Below are 23,623 nucleotides of genomic sequence, written 5' to 3'. Positions count from 1 at the left end.
GCGGGGCTGCCCGGCGGCTGCCGGGCCTGGGGGCGCGCCGAGGGGCTGGGGGCGGCCTCGAGGTGAGGTTGGGGCACCCGGCTTCTGAGCGGAGGGGCTGGGCGCACGGGGGTCGGGGCTGGGGCACCCCGGTCTTCTCGCCGCGCCTACCCCTGTCTCACGTGTGACCTTGGTCAAGTCGCGCGATGCCTGGAGTAGGAGAGACCCGGGTTCGAGTTCTGGGACTGTCGGCTTCCTCACTGTGACCTTGGGCAAGTTGTTTAGCCTTTGTGAGCCTCAGTTCCCTCATCTGTGAAGTGGGGACTTGCCTCGCTGGGTGGTATGATTATTTGATGAGATAAAGCTGGGAAAGTGCTTAACGCCCAGCCTGGCGTAAAGTCAGTCCGGGTAGATGCTAGCTATTGATGTGATTGTTAGTGCCCTTTGTAAGCCTCAGTTTCTTCCTCTGTAAATTGGGGATAATCCCAGAACCTGTCTCATGGGATTACCTCGCACAGGGCCTGGCACATTCCTGCTGCATTATTATCTGTATTGTTCCGTTTCCCAATCTGTAAAATGGAGTAATAGTAGTATCTGCCTCGCAGGGCTGAGTATTCAGTGAGATAATGCACACACAGTGTTGGGAACAGTGCCCGCACGTAGAGAGTGCTCAGTACGTGTTTGCTGCTACATACTGCATACTAGATGGGTACTGGAGGTGGGTCAGCCAGTATTGCAAAAGGGCTCTTATCACGTATACACTCTTGGAGAGCTCTTAGCTCCATGCACTGCATCTTCTCAGGGCCTGGTGCAGTGCCTTGCAACCAGTAGGTGCCTAAAACACATTTGTTGAATGAATGAATTAATGTTAAATTCCTAGAAAAGACAGGTTGGTTTCTGGGAAAGGGTGGAGGGTTTTAGAGGTGTTTGGAGTGTGGCAGGTAAGAAGGTTTATGGGATGAGCAAGAGGTCAGGGGGGCAGGCCCTGGGAGGTTTATGGGAGTATAGCTGAGGTGCAGGGATTATACGATGGGGAGGGAGGCTTGGGAGCATGCCGGGTTTATAGACCAGACCTGAGTTGAGTGTGGGCAAGGGAGCCGTATGACTGAAGGCAGAGGCCAGGTTGGTGGTGGAGCCCATGGGTTGTTAAGGAAAGGGGAGCAAATCAAAGGGGTTGTAAGACCCTGATGGAGGAATGTTGGGTGACACTGGGCCATAGCTGGCCATGGAAGTGAGTGGGTTTTGATCTCACTGTGAAGCTAGATTGGGATGTGGTTGATGGTTTGGATCCGGTGAAGGATGGCTGAGGTTTCTGTGGTTACTGGTGGAAGGGAGAGGTAAGGGGAAAAGTTAGGGGCCAACGAGGGAGATGCAGAGTAGCTGTGGTCAAGGAAGGAGTTAGATGGGTGGAGGATGGATTCGTTGTGGTTTGAATGAAAGAAAGCCAGATGAGCTGTGTGGACTCACCCTTGGAGATGGACTCTGGCATTCCTCAGGGTCCCGAGGCTTACGCCTTTACAGGATTTAATTTCAGCCCTGCCTGGCCTTTGTTCCCAGGGGCTGACAGGAGAGTAATTTCTCTCCTTTTGGAGTTAAAGTAAGCCCACCACAGTCAGGGGTCCTTATCCCTCTAGGGCTTGTGTGTTGATATCCAAAAATGAAAAGCATAAACTCTGCAAGAAGATGCAGCTTGTTGGCTTTTCTCTGTAAAACCCAGGGGATGGTTCTGGTCCCCTTTCTCACGGTACATTTTGCCTTGGTGTATTGATTTTTCACTCAGAAGTCAGGTGTGGGAGAAGACTCGCTAAGTTATGTGGCTGGCTCCTAGTTTAGTCTGAGCTCGTGGAACTACATCGGGTACAGGAGTCAGAGCTGGACCCTAACGAGCCTGGGAGGTCGTAGCTACAGAAGCTCAGACTGCGCGTGGCCGCTGAGAGAGGAGGGGAACATCAGGCACCACCTGGGACTAGCTCCTTATGGGGAGGTTTTCTTAAGGTTTTCTAAATGATTTCACAGCCTCTCTCGTCTGGTTCTCACCTGCTGCCTGTGCGATTTGTCATGTAAGGAAACTAAGGCTCAGAGGAGCTGACTGACTTGCCCGAAGTCACACAGCTCATCACAGGCAAAGCCAGGAGTTAATGCACATCGGTGTTATGCGTGAGCAGCTGGTGTCGGGCCTGGCGGGCCCTCAATGAATGTTCGTTTCTTTCTTTATAAATCTAGAGTTCTTCTTCCCACTCTGCCACATTGTACACGCTTCTGGAATACATTCCCTCAGCTTTTGCAGCTCTTCTTTATGGCTGAGGTTCTGCACTTTGTCTTATATTCTTCTGACATCAGCTCAGAAGTGTAACAGCATTTCATCTGATCTGTGGGGCCAGCCATCCTCATTCGTAGAACCTCGAGGCTGGAGTGGCCATCAGAGAACTAGTTAAAGCCTTTCACTTTACAGATGAGTGAGCTGAGGCTCAGAGAGAGGAAGTGACTTGTCCGAGGTTGTACAGTGAATGGGTGACTGAGCCAGGATTAAAATTGCGAACGCCTTACTCGAAGGTCTAAGGGTCTTCAACAGTCCAGAACTGAAGCCCAGACGAGTGAGGGAACTAACCATAGCTCAAGGGAGGAGCTGGGCTGAGGGTGGGGACTTTTGTGGGGGCTTTTTGAGGACCAGAGCATCTGTGGAGGCCGAGAGGTAGGGGACAGGGGAGAGCGGTGATGGCTGAGGGGCATGTGTGGTGTTTGCCAAATAAATCTTTCTCCTGGCTGCCTGTGCTCTTTGCAGGGTAGAAGGTGATGGGGCTGGACTGGTTGGGCTTCATGCTAGGTACAGCCCTTGGGAAGCCCTTGACTTCAGCTGTGGTGAAGGTAGATTGGTACCTGTCACTTCCTCCTTTAGGCCAGTGCTGTGGGATGAATGGAAGCAGCTTGCTTTCCTGAGGAGGCCTCTTCCAGCGATATTTAGGAGATGTCATTTCTCAGGGTGGGTTTCTCTTCCTTTCAAAGAGAAGAGCAGTGCTGGAGGTTGGTGTCAGGCCCAGAGCAGCAGTTACTGTGGTGACCGTGGTGGTCTTTCTGCAGCCTGGTGGTTGTCAGCAGCTCTGCAGAGCACAGGGGTGAGTGCAGGGGACTCGGAGAGGCCAAGTCGGAGGGCACACTGCTGCTTCCTTGCTTTTTGCAGAGAGAGCAACTCCCCCCTTACGTGTTTTATTTTTTATGTTATTTTTTATTTTATTTTTTTAGAGAGAGCAATCGGTGGGGAGGGAGAGGCAGAGGGAGAGGGAGCGAGAATCCTAAGCAGGCTGTATGCCCAGCGCAGAGCCCGACAAGGGGCTCAATCTCACCCTGAGATCGTGACCTGAGCCAAAACCAAGAGTCAGACGCTTAACTGACTGAGCCACCCAGGCACACGTCCCACACCTGTTTTAGATATATGGGAGTCAGATAAAATTTAATTTTAAAGAAGTATTCTGCTGCCCCCTGAAAGTTCAGAAGCCATTGCTTTGGCTTCTGTGAATGCTGTGGTCATAGCATTAAATGGCATAGCTGTCAGTGCAGTTGGCATTTGTTTGGTCCTAAATTCATTAAGCCGTGCTTTTTTGGTATCTGCTAAGTGCTGGGCCCAGCCTCCAGCCCTGTAAATACCCAGGGCAAGGGAAGCAAGATCTTCTTCCTAGAGGAACTCACAGCTCGTGGCCCAGACACAGCTTTTAGCTGAGTAAGCGACCCAGAAGGCTCCAGGAGGAAGCCAAGGAGCCGGCAGGCATGATGGGGTGTCGGCGCCCGGGCAGAGCGCCGTGAGAGACCCAGCCCAGGGCTTGGGCTTTCCTTGGGCTCAGCAGGAAGCCTCGCGGAGGCGGCAATGAGGAAGTGGCTCTGAGCAAGAGCGCTGCAGGCGCAGGGGCTGAGCCGCAGGTACTGTGGGTGCAGCACCCGTGTGTGCAGAGCCACACCCCTGTCCTTGGGAAGGGAAGCCCCAGGTTCACTTCGTGAAGCAAGTCCTAGGTATCCCTGGACAACTCACTCATTGGAGAAGTGCCCAGAAGAGAGCGTCCGAGAGGACTGGCCAGAGAGGATGTCTGGGGTGGGTTAGGTTTAGAGAAACAGCACAGGAGGGGGCCAGAGGCTGCACCCCCTCAGGATCTGATGAACGCTTGTGGGCTCCTTCCTACAAATTCGCTCTTAGCTTGGGGGCACTTGAGACACCCTGGTTTAAGGTCTCCTCCCGTCTAGTGGCAGCACTGCTGCTGCAGATCTCATGGGAGTGAGATGCAGGAGCCCCTTTGGGGTCTTTTTGTTCTACTTTCTGAACCAGACGCAGGAAGACTGTCCTCGCAGTATGTATTGGAGAGAGCCCTAGAGCCTGGACTAGACGGCCCTGGATGCCCATCTCAGCCCCGCAGGCCAGCTGCGTAGCTCCCGCAGCCTCAGATGCCGCCTCTGCGGAGACGTAGCTGGAATTACAGGAGCGTCCAGGTGCCTGTCGCACACACAGCTCTGTGTGTACCGACTCCTTCCTTCTGTGGTTGGTTCACCCAGTCGACCATGGGCTTGGCAGGTGTAGGGGATGGGATGGGGGAGACGGGGCAGGTGCACAGGCGAGAGCTGCTCGTTTTGAGGTAAAGGGAAGCCAAGCTTATGGGGTTCTGCTTGCTCTTAGGGCAAGTACGCTGGGGATGCCGCGGTAAGTGAAATGGTCTGAGCACGTGTGAGCTCTCGGGCTGACAGGTGTAAGGCAGACAGCCCCACCTCACCGATCCAGCTGGCAGTGACAGCAGCAGGGGGAGGATGGCTGGCAGTTGGCTTGTGTTGTCTGGGCCTGTTTTCTCACCTGTAAAATGGGCTTGATGGTCTCGAGGGTCCCTTCCAGGTCCACAATTCCTCGTCTCATGCTGCACGCAAACTGAGGCTCCACACGCGATGTGTACTTTTCTAGGGACCGTGGGTTTTAGACACACTTTGGGGCCCGTATCATTTGGCTGACCTTCCCCCTGCTTCATTTCTCTCATCTGGCATCTTCCTCTGGGCCTCATCAGCACAGGGCCTGGGCACGAGCCCCTTTCTCAGCTCTCCCCACGGGACTTGGGGCAGCTTATCTCACAACAGGACAGAGGAAAAGGTCAGACATTGAGTCGAAGAGGTGTTCTTGGTGTGTGGCCGGTCAGGGAGACAAACAGCAGCATTGAGGTGGGAGATGGGTCTGCTGAGCTTCTTAAGAGTTAACGTTTCAGTGCTGTCTCCCTGAAGGACTGGGTTAGAGGGAGGCACCCAGGCCCCCTCTCATCTCCTACTTTCTCTCCTGCAGGTGTGGGCAAGAGCAGTTTACTGTTACGTTTTGCAGACAACACTTTCTCAGGTGAGTGTTCCCCTGGGGTGCTGCTGGAGTATTCAGGGTTGGAGATCCCTTTACCTGGCCAGGCCTTTGCCTAATGTCTGTCTTGTTCAGAAAATCCTTTAATAGGCCTATCCTTTTCTACCCAGAGACTTTTTGTGCCCCAACATTTAAGGGAGGAAAAAAAAAGTTAAATATTACAAGTTAGTACATGCCTGTATAAAATGTCAAACAGGCAGACTCATGAGGTGAGGAATGAAAGCTGTCCCTTCACCTGCCCCTACTCTGGTGCTCTGGGAGCCTCTGTGCAGCATGGTGTCTTCCTGACTTTTTTTCAACTTTACATGCGGTGGGTTGGCAACTGGCCTTCCCCTCAGCGTATCAAGGACCATCCTTCCCCATCTCTAGCACGCCTCTGGTTCTTCTGAATGGCTGTGGATTTTCCTGAGCTGTGCATGGATCAGCATCGTGCATCGGCAGTGCTCTTGATACGTGTGTGCTTTCTGGCTGCTTCTATTTTAAGTGATGCATCGTCTGTTTATCCTTGTATAGAAGTGTAGTTACTAGGTCAGGGGGTATATGCATTTGAAACTGCCAACTTGCCGTTGAAAGAAGCTTCGTGCTGAGTGACACTCCCACTGAAGGGGTCGAAAGAGCCCCTTCTCAACTCTAATCAGTGCTGTGTCTTACTCTTCATTTTTGCTAAGCTAATAGGCAGAAAGTGCTATCACTTAAATGTGTATTTTTCCAATCGCTGCTGAAGCTGGACATGTTTTTGTTTGTTGACTATGTCAGGTTCATTGCAGAGGCTTCTGGTTGGCTTGGCCTCTCTGATCAGGGACCGAATGTGACTCTGTCGTCGGAATTCGTGTGCTGTGGTTGAGCAGCAAGCTACAATTAGGAAGTTATTACGTGGCGAACACTTCCCTCTTGGTAGACAACTGGGCTCGCCCGACAGTAGCCCTGTGGCACCACTGACAGTGTGATGTCGGAAAGAGTTGCCTGCCCCGTGTGCCCTTGGGCACCACTAAGTCTCAGCCTGTCTGTGAAACGGGACCATTCGGCATCCCTGCCATGTAGGATTATTGCAAGGATTACCTGAGACGCCCTGAGTCCTAGTGCCTGGACTGAGGAATCCTTCTAGAAGTAGCAGCCCGGTGCTGTTGCTGGTCTCTTCTGTTCGGGGATGGTAACTACTGGGCAGCTTTTCAGGCTCAGGAGTGCTGCTCTTCCCCCTCGTGTCCCTCTTGCTCCCCGCCCAGCAGCTTTCAGCTCTGGTCTCCCGAACAGTGTCTCCTTTCTGTTCTACTCCCAATGTCTTAGTCGAGACCATCACTGGTTCCGGCCTGAAGCATCACTTGTGCTTCTGCCCATCCCATACCCCACGGCTGAGTTCATCTTGCCCATTGGGGTCTCCGGCAGGGTCTTTCCTGGGGTGGCAAACCACAGCGGCCGTCTCGCGTGAGCAGAGTTTATACCGGGGTTTCTCCAGCTCGGCACCATCGACACTGGGGCCCTGTGCTTCCCTGGGGTGGGGGCTGCTCTGCGTGCAGGGATGTTGAGCGGGTGCCTGGGGCTCCACCCGCCAGATGCTCGTAGCTCTGCCCCCACCCCTCTCGGCCTTGGACATGGTGCCTGTTCTTTCGAGCTAGGTCCAAATGTGACTTCCTCCCCGAAGCCTTCCCTGAGCTCCACCCCACCCTGAGCTTTGACCCCTCCTATACGCTCTGTGTAGTTGGGTGTGTGTGGGTCTTGTCTGCAGCGCTGAGTTACACAGTAAGCCCCAAACAGAGCGTGAATGTGTGCTGTTTGTCAACCTGGGCGGGACTAGGACATTGGCTAGATTTTTCTCTTCAACTCCATCTTTCACACAGATCCCCAACGAACTGTTTACAGTGCGGCTCAGGCTCTGAGTCAGACCCTTCAGTGCCGCCCTGCCACACAGCAGAGAAAGTCCAAGCTTGTGAAAATGGCACAAAGGCCCTGAGACCTGGCCTCCGGTCCTCCTACCTGCCTCCCACTGTGTGCTCGACCCCCCCCCCCCACCATTGCTGTTTTTGCTATCGTTGTCTCCTCTGCCTGGAGCAGTGTTTTCCAAAATGCAGGTTGTGACTTGTGTGTTAGGAAGTTAATATTGTGGGTCATTTACAGTGTTGGGAGTAGCACAGGAAAAAAACCCCAAAAACCCAGAGTGTGTCCCAGGCTCCCCAGCATGCTCAGGCCACTGCTGACACATTTGCGCTGGCCCCTCTAATGAAAAGAGCCCGGCCCCTGCCCTGCCTCTTCCTGGTTTGGTTTCCTTTGTGGTGCTCCTCACCCCTGAAATCGTGGTCTTGGTCACTTTGTTTCATTGTGTCCTGTCTCTCGCCCTTACCTCCACACCCCTCCATCGGGATGTGGACCTCGTCTGTCTTGCTCAGGGCTGTGTCTCCGGGACCTCGTATGTGCTGGGCACGAAGAGCCAGTGGGGAGGGATTGTGGAGGCCAGGGTCGCCTGTGCGGGTGAGGACACGTCCGACGGGGGCGCCCCGTGGGCCTGGCTAACGTGTGTGTGTGCAGGCAGCTACATCACCACAATCGGAGTGGATTTCAAGATTCGGACGGTGGAGATCGACGGGGAGAAAGTGAAGCTGCAGATCTGGGACACGGCCGGGCAGGAGCGCTTCCGCACCATCACCTCCACGTGAGTCAGGAGTCGGGCCGGCCGGCTGCCGCTCTCACTCTGCGCCGGGTGTCCCGAGTCACAGAAATGTCACTGGGGCGGGCCCCCCGAGCTGTCAGGAGGGGAGCTCCTTGCTGGCCACAGTGGCTGGTGCTGCACGAGAGAAGCAGGTGACGAGGTGGGCTGCTGCCCGCGGGTGGCCAGTGGCTGAGTGCCCTGGCTCTCGGGGCTGGCAGAACAGGACAGGACGAGTCCGTCGTCTCCCCCTCTGGCCTTCAGTTCCTCGGTAGGTGAAATGGGAGAACAAGGATGTGGCTTCCTAGGTGGTCAAACACTTAGTGAGTTCCTGTTGTTTGGCCCTAGCTGTGACAGCCACGGTCGGCCGTGCCGGCTCCTGTCACCTACCCCAACTTGGAGGCTTCTCTCTTTTGAGAGGCCCGGAAGGAGCACTGGGACATAGGAGGCCGTCAGGAGGCCTCTCCCCTGGCTCCCCAGAGCTGTTTACTGGGAACCTGGTTCACCTGCTGGGTTGCCCTCCTTTGCTGCTGCGGCACCTCTGTGGTCCTTAGCTGTAAATAGGGGAACCCCCCCCGGAGCCCCAGACAGCAGGAGTCCTGTGGACCTGTGGAGGGGCTCTTGGTTCTTGGGCTGTTAACAGAAAAGCTTCCAGGAAGGAACAGGGCTTTGAAGACAGCTTGGAATTTATATTTCTGTTCTACTGTGTGACCTTGGGCAAGTTGCCTAAACTGTCTGTGCTTCAGTTTCCCAGAGGGTTTCTTCTTAGGATTTGCTTTAATGCCGAGTCCTCTGTGCCAGGTGCTCTGCTTGGGCTTCACACGGATGCTCTTGTTGAGCTCGCTGCAGTTGGTACTGTTGCTTTCCCCATTTTACGGAGGAGGGAACTTCTGAGCGGGGTCCTGCTTCCAGTGAGTGGCAGAGCCTGAGCTCCACACCGTGATGTGTGCAGAGGAGGAGCCGGTGTCTGGCCTGCAGTAGTTGCTTCTTTGGTCGGCCTCTTCTTTGCCTCCCCCCAGAAGTTCCAGTGTGACTGGGGGCTCTTGGGAAAGTGTGAGTTTTCCTGGCCAGAGATCCCTTTCTTCCCTTCGGCATGGGAATGGGACAGAGCCCGGGCTGGCTGCCCGTCCTGAGGCTCCTCAGGACCTCTGAGTGGTGGGATGTTGGGGGGTGAGAAGCCCCCACGGTGGTGGCTGGGAGTGTCGTGGGGGGGACTCGGGGGTGCTGGCCAGGCAGGGAGAGGGGCTAGGCCAGTGCGTGGGCTGCCCTGGTTGGAGGGGCTGGAGCCCGAGCAGGCCCTGAGCAGGAGGGGCTTCTGTCATCGGGCCGGCCGTGGTGAGCACACGTGCGCCGTGGCCTGTGATGCCGCAAACCCCATGGGTCCCCAGGCCTGGGGGCCGCCCGGGCCAGCTCTCTGTGACTACTTGCTGATGAGCTGCCTGAGTCCCTTCGTGTCTCAGCAACTGCCAGCAAGGCCTTAAGGAGGGCGACTGGGTCAGAGGCTCCTTGGGGTAGGATGCATGGCATGGGCGGCCCAAGCATCCAGACCTGAATAAGACCTCTTGTCCAGGTCCGGAGGTCTGGCACCGACCCCAGGTGTCCTTACTCTGAGCTGGGACTGTGGCTAAGGATTTTACCTAGTTTGTTTCACTTAATTCCAAATAAAGAGTCCTGTGATTATTTCCATTCTATGGATGAGAAAATTGAGGCCCAGAGAGGGCAAAGTGACTTAGTTTGGTTTCTTAGTTAGGAGTTGAATTGAGGCCCCGTTTGATGTCAAGGCTCTTGCCTTCTGGTTCAGTCCGCGGCCCTGCTCTCTGCCGGCGCCGCCCTGAGGGACTGGGGCTGAGGCAGAGGCTCTGGTGTCTCCTGCGGCTTAAAACCACTCAGGGAGTGCAGGGTGGCCCAGCAAAGGGCTTTGGGCAGGGCAATGGGCTGGGGTGCAGAGGAGCCCGTGGCCACGTGAGGTCAGCTGCTGTCAGGTCAGGGTGGCAGAGGGAGAGCCGCCGCCTCTGTTCTGTTGGGGACACTGGAGTCGCTCAGCTACCGGAGGGCAGTACATGTTTGTGTCGGGTGCTCGAGAAGGGGGCGGTGTGGCACAGTGCTGGCCGGGGAGCACGGCCTGGGCCCTGCTGGCCATCTTGCCTGACTTGGGGGGCTGAGGAAGCTCCGTCTCGTGGTCCCCACTGCGCTTCGGGGGGTGCTGCGCACGCCATGCCGAGGGCCATGGGGAGACGCGACGCCTTGGGAGGGTGGCTGGTGAAGGAGTCTCGGGAGAGTTCGGGAGTTGTTCTCAGAGATTGGGGCAGTCGGGGTGTAGTAGAATGGCCTTTTCTTTCTTTTTTTTTTTTTTAAAGATTTTATTTATTTATTTGACAGAGAGAGAGACAGCCAGCGAGAGAGGGAAACACAAGCAGGGGGAGTGGGAGAGGAAGAAGCAGGCTCCCAGCGAAGGAGCCCGATGTGGGGCTCGATCCCATAACACCGGGATCACGCCCTGAGCCGAAGGCAGGTGCTTAACCTCTGTGCCACCCAGGCGCCCCTAGAATGGCCTTTTCTGATTCAGGGCTTTAAAAGAGAAACTAGACCTGCATCCTGTTAGCCTGACGAGGAGCCCCGTTGTCACCCTGCTTCTCCTCTCTCTGAGGCTGGGGTTGGCTGACCCTGAGCGCCCTGGCTGGGGTGCAGGTCGGGGAGGAGTGAGTAACGAGGTGTTGGATGGTGAGGAAGGGAAGCCCCTTTGATACCTGGCCCTGGACCGGGAGTCAGACCCAGACACTAGGACTTCTGCAGGTCGCTCCACGTAGCCTCGTGTCCTCACTGGTAAAATGGTGGCGCTTGTGTCTGTCACACCAGGTGGCTGCAAAGATCAATGGGGCAGGGGATATAAAGTGTTGGGCACCATGCCGGGCACAGAGCTGGGCAGGGGTGAGTGGGTGTTGTTACTGGTGGCCCTGGTGACAGGATGTCCAGAAGCACTGGTGCCCCCGTCTGAGCTCTGAGCCCCCGATCTTGTCCTCAGATGAGTTGTCGCTCTCTGATAAAGCCCCTTTGAGCATTTCTTGGCGTTTTCAATAGTCTTCAACGCAGGAGAGCTTGGAAACGTTCCTTTACTTGCACTACCTTTGCTGGCCGGGGACAGTCGTCTGTCGCCCTGGACCTGGCGCGTGCTCCTGCCCAGCTGGGCGATGACCTGGCACCCCCCGCAGCGGCTGCCGAGGCTCGGCCACGAGCTGCTCCTGAGGGCCCGGTGCTGTGCGGCTCACGGTGCGGGCTCCCTAGGGCAGGGACCCTGGCCCCCGGGAGGCCCTGGAAGGTTTCTGAGGGGGGCAGAGCCAGGCTGGGGGACACCAGCCGGGCTAGACCCGAGGGCACAGCACAGACCGCGTCTGCTCGCAGCCTCTGTAGCCAGCTCGGGAGGGCGGCTTTCACCCACTGCCTCGCACGCTGTCCCTTGGTTTTCTTCCACCTGTGTCCGGGGCCCCAGCTTGTCGCTGAAGGCATGTTAATGATGGGGAAGAGCCACTGTTCCTTGACTGTTGACCACTGACTGGCCCCTATGAAAACATAAGTTACCTCCTTTATTCCTCGCAACCATCCCTAGAGCAAGTACCAGGATATTCACTTCACAGTTAAGGAAGGAGGTGTGCCGAGGTGCCTGCAGGAACCCTCCTGGGGTCCCCCAGCCTTTCAGAGATGGTGCCAGGGTGGCCTTTGTCCTTGACTGGGCCTCGAAAGGGAAGAGGTGGCCAGAGTGCCGATGAGCCGGTCGTGAGAACACGGTGGCACGCACAGCCTGGCCGGACTGTCCCCACCGAGGCTCGAGTGCGGGAGGAGCTGTTCTCCCACAGACGTGACGGCGAGTGCACGGGCTGCGCTCAGCCTGGGGGGCGGTGTGGGGTCGACGTCCTCCATCTTTCCTAAACTGTGTAAATGAATGGGGTCGCGGCGTCTGGACGGGAATGTTTACATCCTCCTGCCTTCCAGACCTTCTGGCTGACCTCAGGCCATAGGGTCTGCACATTTGGATGGTGGCACACTGGGGACCCCTTCTTCCCGGCTGTGCCTGGATGCCCACAATGTTTCTGTGTGCTCTCTGCCACCGGCACAGAGGAGCCCAGAGTGGCGGAAGGGAGGTGTCTACCTGCCCCCAGCGGAGTGAATGAGACATTGGCGGGGCTTCACAAATGGTGTGTCTTCTTGGAATGGCAATTTACTAAGAGAGGTTTGAAGAGAGAAATTCTTTGAATGTTAAAATAAGGACAGTGATAATATGACATCAAATACAAAAATTACTTGCATTTTAAACCTAAAACAAGAACTTCAGAAAAGTTTCCAGCTAGTGGCAGACTCGAACAACTTGACTGGGCACCTCAGGGCCGCTCCCTCTTCACTGGTGCCTTGGGGACAAGTGTGAGCAGTGGTGTTGCTGGGCATCCCGGCTGGGACGTAGAGGTGCTGGGTGTCTTGCAGGACGGCATGGCGCCCATCACCGTATCCCTGCCCACTGTCCAGACGCGGGCAGGCTCGGTCTTAGTGAAGGGGCTACTCTTGTCTAGGCTGAAGCTCTGACAGATCCTGACCCTACAGGTATTATCGAGGGACCCACGGGGTCATCGTGGTTTATGACGTCACCAGTGCGGAGTCCTTTGTCAACGTCAAGCGGTGGCTTCATGAAATCAACCAAAACTGTGATGATGTGTGCCGAATATTAGGTGAGGCTGGACCCACCGGGGTGGGGACAGTGGCCTGGAGGGTGGCGGGGGGGGGTGCTCCTGCAGGGCCGCCCTGACTTTGCTTTGCCTTGAAGTGGGGAATAAGAATGACGACCCTGAGCGGAAGGTGGTGGAAACGGAAGATGCCTACAAATTCGCAGGGCAGATGGGGATCCAGTTGTTTGAGACCAGTGCCAAGGAGAACGTCAATGTGGAAGAGGTGAGGCCTGGGCCCAAGTGGGGGCAGGGGAGGGAGTGGGGCCCAACTCTGTCCCACCACCACAGCCCTCCTCTCTCCACGTCTAGCTGGCCCATAGCACCCGTGTGGCTGACAGAAAACCTCCTAGTAACTGCCGTTTCTCGGGGCTACTGGGTGCCAGGCATCATGCTAGGCCCTTTGCAGGTGTTAGCTCATATCTCAACAGCCCTCTGACCTGAGGTTCCAAATTGAGGGCTATCACCCAACTTGTAAGAGGCCGAGTCACAGTGAGACCTGTCTCTTAGCCCAGCCACGCAGGGTTCCCACTCAGTCTTCAGCCTCACTGCCCTCCCTGGGCCCACCTGTTACCTCTTCCTGCTCTTACGGCTTTCCTTGGGGCCTTGGCCTCCCTGCAGACACCTGGTTGCTTCCCTGTGGCCTCCAGAGTTCAGGTGGGCACCTGCTGCGAGTCCCCCAGAGGCTCCTGGGGAGACATGTCCCCCGCAGAGCAGCTGAGCTTTTGGCCAGGGGCAGCTTCCCTTCTGCTAGGCCTGCTGGGAAGTAGTTGTGAGTCTGTGGGAGAAAAGTGGGACCTTTTGCCACAAACCCAGGCAGGCCATGCTCCTAGCTTTGGGTGAGTCCTGCCCTACAGTGTGTGGAATCTGGAGGCCCAGGGAAGCCAGGATCCCCCACTGCATCCTGGACACCCGACTGCACGGTGGCAGGGAGCCCAGGTGCCTCAGAGTCAGGCTGGGATCACAAGACGGGTCTTTCTGTGTGACCTTGGGCGGTGACTTAAACCTTTCTAGGTTGCACCTGTCCTTCTGTAGATCGGGGTGGGGTGAGAGTCCCTGCCTCCTGGGTTGTGAGGAGTAAGTGAAGCCAATTATGTCAAGTGCTTGATACCTTTCCTGGCAGAGTGGAGGAGAGGACTGTGGGTTGGCAGGTGGAGTTCCATTGGATCCTGGCACCGCAAGGACATCTTGGATTGGGGTCTGGGGAAGGTTCTAGGCAGGACGTGCAGTCACGTTGCCTGGAGTGGGCAGGCTCTGGGTCCCTCTGGCCCATCACCAGAGCAGGGGTACCTTTGTCTTGTCTGAAGATTCCAGCTGGAGAGGTTCTTTCTCTCTTTTTAGAAGAAAGACTGGAAAATCCCTGAGATTGATTTCCCTAAGACACAGCTTATGGGGCTTTGATGTTGTTCCCTTTTGACCTTTAGAATTGACCAGCTCCTTTTGGAAAGGGTTTGAGGACATACGTACAGAGAGCCCGCATGAGTAGAAATAGCAAATAGGGAGCAGGGCCTCGGCGCCCGGTCTGAGGCCCACCCCGCCTCCTTCGTCCTCACAGATGTTCAACTGCATCACAGAGCTGGTCCTCCGAGCAAAGAAAGACAACTTAGCCAAACAGCAGCAGCAACAACAGAACGATGTGGTGAAGCTCACGAAGAACAGTAAACGAAAGAAACGCTGCTGCTAATGCCCCCCAGCCCACTGCAGAGACTGCACTGCGGCCGCTCCCCGGCCCGAGGCCCGCGGGGCTCCTCGGGGACAGTCTCAGTTTCGTGCCGTTATTTAAAGAATCCTCTCCACGTTTTTGTATCGGGAGGCGCCGTCGGCACTTCCTCCCCTCCCCCCTTGAGTGCCAAGAAGGTGTTGGACAACCTGCCCTTCCCTTCTGGTGCCCCTGCCCCCTGGCCAAGGCACCTGGGCCCGGCGAGGACGCTGCCAGCCGAGCGGACTGATTAACCAGAGTTTGTACATAATGTATATTGCTTTAACCAGCCGCACCACCCTCGTCCCGCTCTGGCTTCCGTCTCCGTAATGCCAGCCCGCTGCCATAGACCCTCCCGGCCCTGCCCTGCCCCATCCCATCTTCCGGCCATCGGCTTCCTGAGGAGACAGGATCGAGTTCTAGCCACATCTTTTGCCAACCTGGGCTGGCGGAGCAGGCCTTCCATGTTATTTGTTCTCTCCTACAGGCTGTCGGCTTCTCTCCTGGCACGTAGGATCTCCCCTCTCTCCGGGGCCTGTGCTGTGTCTCTTCCCAGCCCAGCTCCCTTCCTTCCCCACCCCTCCCTCTCCCCCGCCCCCATAACCATTCTGGCAGCTGGGGGAAACCCGGCCTTGAGGTAGGCCTGGGGGATCCTACTAGAGGCCTAGCCTTTTGGCTTACAGAAGACTTGCTCCTGCCTTTTGGTCACCAGATTTCTTGTCCTGCCGTCTAGATGCCTCTGAACTACAAATCCAGGGAAACCGTGGCTTTTAATTTATACCAGCCTGTTTCAGTTCCAACAGAAAGGTAGGGGTGTGTTTGTGCGGGGAAGGGGGCTTGCAGGGGCACTGAGGAGCGTTATTTTAACACATAAAATGAAGCCAAATCAAATGAATTAAGTTCCTCACACTTTTTCTTCCTGAGGTTTGGTTGGCACAGCAGCAAACGTGGCCTCCCCGCTTTGGGTCCAGTGTTTTTAGAAAAGTTGGACGGCTTCCTGTCATTGTGGGGCCGGGCTCTGGGCAGAGCAGCCTCGCCGTCCTGGCCGTTTCTTGGTGGGAAAGGAGAACGGGCCTCCCACCCTCATCTGTGTCGGCCTAGGGCTTTCCACGGAGTTCCTGGGTCTCCGTTGTGGCAGCAGGCTCCTCTGAATGTGAGGAGTGGGCGCCCGGCACTGCTGGACTGTGGGGACGCCACAGCAGGCAGCCTGGGATCACTGACAGAACTGTTTTAGTACAAAGGCAGCAGGAGGATTTCTTAGCGGGTGGGAAGGAATGGCAGTGGGGGCTGGGAGCCAGCCAGCTTTGACCCTGGTCCCCTGGAGGAAAAAGCCAGGGTCATCTGCACTTGATTACTGTCCCCCTTGGGACACTTCATCATTCACCTTTCCCCTAAAAGGATCACGTAACCTGGGAATAATTTATTTCAACACCATGATGTGTTTTGTTAGATTTCCTTTCCTAGGCGATTTCCAGGCAAAGCCCTGATTGGACAATCACATCACAGATCACACTGCAGATTTTCCATGTTAACACTGTTGATGGGTTTTTAATCAAAAACTAGGGGTTTCTTCTGACCTGTCTCTCCACTTCCCCAGACTGCCAAAAGCCTGTGCTTCTCTGTGAGCAGGCCTTCACTGGAGCCACCTGAAAAGGTGGGGGAGCTCTGGGCCTGGGGAAGCGGTGCTGCGAGGGTGGCCGTGGGGCCAGCCGACAGGCATTTTCTGACTGGCTGGGGGCCAGGAGCGAAAGTGTGGTCTCCGTCCTCAGGGCTGTGCTGGGTGACCATAAGTCCTGTGCGGGATGCAGAGAGCGTGAGACTTCTGGGTGGGCAGCGTACTCAACTCTGAGCATTCACGTGACATCAGTGTGGCGGTGCTTGCAAATCCAAGCAATAAGGGGAAGGGGTCCTGGAAGCTTCCAGTCTGGGCTAGAAGACACCGTGGCTCTGGCAACTGGACGTCCAGACCCAGGTGGTGGGGTGATTTTGGTGACGACAGTGTGCCTGTCCCACTGAGTGTTACACGCATGAATGGGGGGTGGGGGTGGGGGACTCACAGGGCTGGACTGATGTCCTGGTGGACCTGATGTGAAATTCCTGTCGAACAACACAACTTTTAAATGGTTTGCTAGGATTATTTCTGTATTGAAAGTTTCTAATTATGCTTTTTAAAAAAATACTAAAAATAAAGGTTCAAGCTGCCAAATTTTCTTCCAGGGTCTATTTCCTCTCCTCCAGCTGTGCTCTGGGTGGGCCTGCCTTCTTCCCACCCACGGTATCCAGCTCTTGTTTGTTCTGGTCTGAGTCCAGCACAGGTGCCTGTTGAGGCCCGGGGACACTTTCAGAAGCCAAGTTTGTTTTCTCCACAAAAGGTTGGTCCAGGTTGAGCTTCCCCTCTGGTTGGACGCAGAGGTTGGGAGCGCACGGGGTCCGATGCCAGGGGAAGCGCTGTGTTTATTCTCTGCGTGGCCGGAAGGACGCGGTGGAAACTTTGCCTGCAGTGCTTTCTTTCTGGCTCCAAGTTCTTGCCAAGCTGTAGGGCCTGCTCAAGGCTTGGGAAGCAGGGCTGGCAGGGCCTGCCGGGAGCTGGGCAACTGGAGCGCTGGCAGGGCGCCCAGGGCCAAGGTGGGTGTGGAGGCCGTCCCCAGAGAGCGGTCCTGGACAGGATGCCTGCACCCTCCAGGGGAGGCACCCCCTTGCTGGCTGAATCCACTCACCGGGTACCAAGAGAGGAGCTGACCTCCCAGCTGCGGGAAGGACTCACGACTGGTGGTCTGAAATGGAAGCTGCATTCTGACCAGACAAGCCCTCCAGGTACCCAATGATTGAGGCAGGAAGCTCTGTAGAAATTCATTTTATTCTTCGACTATTTTCAAAAGAAGCAGTGGTGCGCTGTTTTTCTAAAAATATGCCTTTATAGATTTATATATAATATGTATATTATAAAATCCATACATGTATTTACATGATTGCTACATACAAAATTACAGCACTGTGGTATGTACATATCTATAGGTACATTCTTTCCGCTCATCCCTGCTGTGCTTTTCCCGTGTGAGGGAGGGAGATGATCCTTTGTAAAAGCAGCTTGCTTGCGGGCTGGCTCAGCCCGGGTGCCTCCGAGCGAGGGCCTCAGCAGAGAAGGTGGAGTGGCTGCCGAGGAAGGAGCAGAAGCAGCAGGTTGCAGGATTCATCCTTCTGTAGGCCTGGGGGGCAGTATCTGGTGGCATCCGCCCTGTGGTGCCAACGCTGCCCTCGAGCTGGAGGTGGCTGACCGCAGACCCCTCTGGGGCCATTCTGTGGCCTGGACTCACTTGGCTGAGCCAAGAACTTGTATGTGGCGGGTAACGGGGGGCTGTGGGAAGAGGAGCGGACCTCCTCCCGGCTCTGGCCCCATGAAGGGAAAAGGACTGGATGGCTAACGCCTGCAGAGGGCCCGTGAACACACCGGCTGGCCTGGAGGCCAGGGAGGGAGAACAGTGGTGGCCAGGGGGCAGGGCCCTTCTTCCTCCTGATCTCGGGATGGCGACAGCCAAGCCTCAGGAGAGCGCATCGTGGCCGAATGCAAGAGAACAGAACAGCCCCGCAGGCTGGGCCTCCCGCGAAAGAGGTGCATGCACGAGGGGGAGGAGCCGCCTCCCCTTCCTCCCTGGGCCAGAGACCGGGGGAGAGGTGGAGGCTCAGCCTTAGACCTGGTGTCCCTGAGGACTAGGCCCCCCTGCAGCTCAGGCCAGCGGGGGGGGGGGGGGGGGGGGGCGTGACAGCCTCCTGAGGCATGCAGAGATGGCCTCCATTCCTTCTGTTCCCCGCATTCCAGAACAGGGGGGCAGCAGGGCCTGGGATGGGACGCGGGAGCCACGGAAGGGTGGGCTGCGATCCTCTGCGTCTGTGCGGCAGAGCCGGAGGGCCGCTCTGCAGGCAGCCTGAGCCCTGCTCAACAGCAGATCTGAGGGGGAAGCCCAGGCCAGGCATGGCCTGGCAGTGGGAACAGGGCTTCTGCCTGTCCCTCTGTCAAGGGCAGCCATCAGAGGCCGAGTGGGCCCTTCTGGACGACTCGGTCCCAGTGTGGGTGGGCAGTGTGGCCGCTGAGCTGGCCCAGGGCAGCCCTCGTGTGCAAGCATGGTATGCTGGGCCCTCGCACGCACCCCGTTTCAGTCACCTCTAGTCCACCCATCCTTGCTGGCCTGACTCCTCCTGACCTAAATTTTTCTGAAGAATGAGAAGAGCCGCTTGCCTTCGGCGGTGCTGGGCTCGTCCCCACGCCCCACGCCGTGGGCCCTGGAGAGGGCGGCAGCAGGTCGGCTCCGTTCCTTCAGGTGCGTGTCCATCAGCTGCCGGTCAATGACCCTGTGCATGTCATCCTGCAGAGGGCAGAGCAGAGGGGCTGAGCAGGGCTCTGACCCGGTGCGGGGTGGGGCGGGGGAGGCAGGGGGGGCAAATGTCAGAAGGCTGCAGGAGGAGGATGGGATGAGATGGATGACTGGCTGCAGCCAGGTCAGGCCGACCAAGAAAGCAGCAAGTGGAGACATGATGCCTGGACACACAGGAGTCACCGACACCTCTGCCTCCTCAGGGCTCGGGGCTTGCTAGCACCAGCTCCTCGGCTGACCACCCCACTGGTCTGTCCCTACATGCCCAGAGAAGGGTAGGCCGAAGCTGACACTTCCCTGTCTCCATCTAGGCCTTGCCCGTGACGCCGCCTCTGCCCTGTCTCCCGCGTCCCTCAGGGCTGTGTGTGCCTTTCCCTTGGCACCCCTCGCCCGGCCCCAGGGTGACCTCTGATTGCCAGCTCTCCATTCCAAAGGGTTAGCCTCAGGGGGCCTTTCCTGCCCCCTTGCCTCCTTCAAGTTCTACCAGCCTGCACCGCGGATGACCGGGTACCACCAGCAGCCCCGCACGGCCGGGACGTGGGCTCTCCCGGCCCTGCCCTTGCCCACGACCAAGCCCCCGCTGCAGCCTTCTGGTGGCACGGTTCCCACCTGCGGCACAGGCCACGGGCATCACTGTCTTCAGGGCCTGCCTGGCTCCTGCTTAGGCCCATATCCCTGGCTTCCTCACTGGAGTAGCACCTTTCCCCAACTTGGTAAAGCTGACTAGGAAATGCCCCCCTCCCCCCAGCACAGCAGCTGTACCCCACAAGGGGCTTCTGGGCGGAGCAGCTCCATCCGCTCTCCATTCTAGCAGTTAGATCCCGACTCTGCACAGGATCCCACCTGGCGAAGGCATGAAGCGAAGTACGAAAGCTCCTGCTCTGGATACAGAAACAGCCCTGTCTGGTTAACGTCAGCAGCAACATCACGAGCATCTGCCTGATGCCTTCACCCCTAAACCCAGTGGGCTCTGGGGCGCCCTGCTGAAGACACCAAATCCTGCCTTAACCCCTGGGGGGAGTCAGCTGATCAGGTCCTGCTCAGGCAGCCGCTCACTTGACAAGGGCAGGAAGTGGGGCTGGAGCCCCCGCCCCCGTCCATCACCTCCTGCGCTCACCCACGCTCCTGTCACCCTGTAGGTTTCAGTGTGAAACAAAGGGACTTTCCTTACCCTGCACCAGGTAGCAACCAGCGAGTGTGGACCTCCTGCCCCCTCCTGTGTTTCACGTCCTGCTCTCCTGTCTTTCTCTCCTCTTTCTTCACACTCCGCTTCTTTCCAGCGCCTCTCCTCCTCCTCCTCACCGAAACGGGACACGCTCCCTACCTCCGAGGTCCTAGTGTCAAATCCTGGGCACAGCGCCCTGCACTTAGGACCTGCTCAATAAAATCTGTTACCCGCAACACTAGGAACCTTACAGGGTCCTTCAGAAAGAAACCCTTTCAAAGTGTCAGGGCTTTTGCTGGCACACTGCAAACTGCAGCTTTTATACCTTAAAATTCATCAGGGTAAGCCCACGAAACAGATCGCCTTAGAACTTCATACCCACACAGTTGTGAACCGCTCGGAATTCCACACCTGCCAGTACTTCTGTGGGCAAAAGAGCCCAGTGATGAGGAGGGAGCACCAAGAAACCAGAGCTGAGGCGGTCAGAAACGGGCTGGCCTGCCAGTCCTAGGCCGTGGCAGTGGCGGGAAGCGCGTTGCAGGGGATGGCATGGCACATATTGTACGGAGATGACACCAAATGCCGGCACACACAACACGGCGGGCCACAGGAAGGCGGGGGGGGGGGACAGGACGGCGATGACAGCGGAGGACACGGTGGGTGGAATGGGAGCTCGATCTCACCTCAAAGGCAGGAGGGGTGTACAACTAAAGCTGTTGATACGGGAACTGAGAAAGGCCACTAGATCAGAAACCAAAGGAGCCAGATAGTAAAAAGCCCTGAGGAAGCAAACTGTAGCCGGGAGAGAAGAGAGAAGAACGGGCGGTAAGCCGGGGGCCGGCCAGCTGGTGTGGGGCCAAGAGCCCAGGAGCCAGGGACCATCTCCCGGGGTGGGGGTGGGGGAGTGCTCCTGTGGCCGGGCCGGGCCCTTGGAGGAATGGTCACCACTAACCTGCCTGCCAGCAGGGGGGCTTTTCATTGGTCTGCTTCGTATTTCGTGGGGGAGAGACACGAATGGCTACACCCATATCCTGAAATTGTCTGATCTGAACCTCATTAAAAGCAAGTACAGCCCTGGGCCAGTGGGGAGCTCAGCTGGGGTGGGGGCGGCGTAGGGCGTAGGCCGACTGCCCTCTGAACATGGTGGTCCTAGCGAGGACACACTGACTCATTTTCCCCCAGGGTAGTGCTCTTTGGAAAAAGGAAGCTGGCCTTTGAGAAAGGGAAGGGCAGCAGCTGCTGGCAGCCCAGAGGCTGCAGAACCACACACATCTAGCTGTAAATTTCGCGCTGCCACGTAGGGCTTCTTGGGCCCTTTGTGTTAACAGTGGTTTCTTTCCCGCTAATTTAAACAGCGGAGACGACCCGCTGAAGGAAGCCCCTGCTCCAAACCTGGTGGTCACCACCGTCCTAAATGGCTCAGCCTGGGGTTCACTGCTCTGGACAGCATCCTCAGGCCTTCTTCCCTGGTGACTGGGGGAAACACAGGCTCTGAATCTCACCAGGTGAAGGCGGGTTACTGCTCACCCCCGTGCATGGAACCATCTTGTAACAAACTCTCCTTACTCTCTGCCTGGGCTCAGCGACTCCTCCCAGAGCCCTGTCTTCCCTCACCCTGGGTCTCAGGGCTCTCTTTACCTGCCAAGCCTCAAGCTGCTGTGAGAGGTTCAGTTTCTGCTGAATGGCATCCAGCAACTGGCTGTTCAGAGACATCATGTCCATCTTGCACTTGGCGAGTTCCAACTCCACAGCATTCTTCCTAAAAACAGACAAGCCAGGCTGAGCATGGATGCCTTGTACCAGAAGCATCTGATTCTTTACCTGGGGCACCTGGAGTCCACAGGATGGGGAAACCGGCTCTGATCAAACTCACAACAAATAGGAACAGTGACAGTAACTAGGGTGTTACTTGCAGAGAGCTGGAAAGTTCCCAGCATGGGTTCACACCCATTTTCTCAACCGTTGTAACAATGTGTAGGTGAAGGGACTATCTGTCCTCCCCAACTCACAGATAAAGAGGGGGCTCGGGGAAGAGGATAAAGGAGGACTGACACCCAGAGGACACCAAAAGCCTCACAGGGCATTAAGAAGCTGGTAATCCTTCCCCCAAAAGGCCTATTCCCATGGGAGGTAAGGACCTTGTCCTCCCAGCCCCTCCTTTTCACTAGCAACCTCCCCCCCAACTTAAGGGATCTGTCCTAAAGGCACAGGTGTGCAAAAGTAGCCACGCAGCGGTGACGACCACAGCCAAGCTAATCACAGTCACCAACAATTAGGGCACTGGTGGTAAATTATGTGATGGAACCCAGCCGCCAGTAACAACCATGATGTTGAATATTCATTATTCACGGACAAGGGGGAAATACGATGTATTGCTGAGTGGAAAAAGCACCACAAGACAAGCGCTGTTATGATACTAGCTTTGTAGAAGAAAAACTGCATGTGTGTGTTTAAAGGTCATACACGTCTACTTGGCTCCCTCTGGTTGATCACTGATGGGCTCCCACATACTTCTGCATTTTGTATTTTCATATTTTAATATGTTTCATGTATTACTGTGTTTGCCTCTTCCAACATTTCTAAATCATAGTTGTTCAATGCAAATGAAAATTAATTTTTTTCAGGGGTGGAGGAATGGGAATAGAAAGTGAGAGACTGAGCAGCTTCTGCCAAGGAGGCACTAGTCGCCCAGCTGTCATAATGGGCATCACTTAGCCCGTCATCAACTACAACCGCCTCACGCACCGGGCCAGCGAGCAGTGTGCACGTCCCAAGGTCGGCTGGAGGACCCGCCTATAGAGGCCGCCGGGCCGGGGCCTTAGGGCCGCCGGCCGCAGCAAGCGAAGTGTGGCTGGGAGGCGGGGCAGTTAGGGTAAAACCCTACGGGCCACCGCCGCGACTGGCACTTCCTCTCCGGCCTCAAGTCCGATCCATGAGTCACCTCCCCTGACACCTCAGGGCCGCAGAACGGCGCCCCGCCCGCCTTTCCCAGAGAAGCCGTCGGGACAGCTCGCATCACCCCGGTCCGCCCGCCGCGCTGCGGTTGAGGGGACAGAGGCCGTCCAATGAGCGCCGGTGTCTCAGATGCCTCAGGCTGCCCTGTCACGCCCGCTGCCATTGGCTAGCCGCGGCCGGCGGAAATCCTCACGCTGCACCGGTTGCCATGGACGCCCTCCGGCCACCCCTCTCCCCGCCCTCCCCGCGCCCGGGGCCTGGAACAGCAGCGCAAACCCCTGGCTCAGGAGACACGGCAGCCTCCTGAGCTTCTGGGCGGCTCCCGGCAGGTGGCGCCACGAGAAGCCCGGAGACCCCAGAATGTGCTGACCAAGGCCTCCAGGCGGAGGTCCGGCGGCAGCTGTGTCGCCGGGGCTCACAGGGGGTCCCCTTCCTTCCCGAACCCCCTCGAAGCTGGGCCCAACTTGCCGACCTCCGTATTCCAGCCTCGGACCGCACCCAAGACCAGGAGAGCTAAGCCGCAGAGGCCGCTGATGGATGTATTAATCAGAATTTTAAGAAGTAATGTCTCGAAAGGGCTGGAAGAATTCCGTATTTAAATGAAGCCACTAGTAACGGACTCCTTTTTGTTTTTGTGAGGCAGATTGGTAGCCCCAGGCTTTTGCTTTTAGTGAGGGCCTTTTACCTGCAAGGCGACGAAATTGTTACTTTTCCAAAACTCACGACTGTGCAGGATGAAG

General features: G+C 56.7%; 2 protein-coding genes across 7 annotated transcripts in view; one reads left to right on the top strand and one right to left on the bottom strand.

Moving 5' to 3' along the window:
• Positions 1-16,599, top strand: part of RAB35 (RAB35, member RAS oncogene family) — a 16,933-nt gene extending 334 nt beyond the window's left edge. Inside the window, exons 2-6 of one of the 2 annotated variants that reach the window (XM_034638942.1) lie at positions 5,282-5,332; positions 7,868-7,991; positions 12,576-12,700; positions 12,796-12,920; positions 14,250-16,599. In XM_034638942.1, coding sequence (XP_034494833.1) covers positions 5,282-5,332; positions 7,868-7,991; positions 12,576-12,700; positions 12,796-12,920; positions 14,250-14,378 — 554 coding nt within the window. In that variant the 3' untranslated portion in view covers positions 14,379-16,599. The remainder of the gene's footprint in view (positions 1-5,281; positions 5,333-7,867; positions 7,992-12,575; positions 12,701-12,795; positions 12,921-14,249) is intronic. The other variant, XM_034638943.1, reaches the window with a different exon arrangement.
• Positions 16,600-17,231: 632 nt separating this feature from the next.
• The window catches only part of BICDL1 (BICD family like cargo adaptor 1), a 98,398-nt gene continuing 92,006 nt past the window's right edge, over positions 17,232-23,623 (bottom strand). For 4 of the 5 annotated variants that reach the window (XM_034638938.1, XM_034638940.1, XM_034638939.1 and 1 more), the window contains 2 exons: positions 21,567-21,687; positions 17,232-18,754 (listed from right to left, as the gene is read on the bottom strand). In XM_034638938.1, coding sequence (XP_034494829.1) covers positions 18,593-18,754; positions 21,567-21,687 — 283 coding nt within the window. In that variant the 3' untranslated portion in view covers positions 17,232-18,592. Of the gene's footprint in view, positions 18,755-20,611; positions 20,721-21,566; positions 21,688-23,623 lie in introns of all 5 variants that reach the window. The other variant, XR_004619120.1, reaches the window with a different exon arrangement.

This window comes from Ailuropoda melanoleuca, chromosome 12 (assembly GCF_002007445.2).
Source record: "Ailuropoda melanoleuca isolate Jingjing chromosome 12, ASM200744v2, whole genome shotgun sequence".
NCBI classification, from domain to species: Eukaryota; Metazoa; Chordata; class Mammalia; order Carnivora; family Ursidae; genus Ailuropoda; species Ailuropoda melanoleuca.
This window is presented reverse-complemented; position numbering and strand designations above follow the sequence as displayed.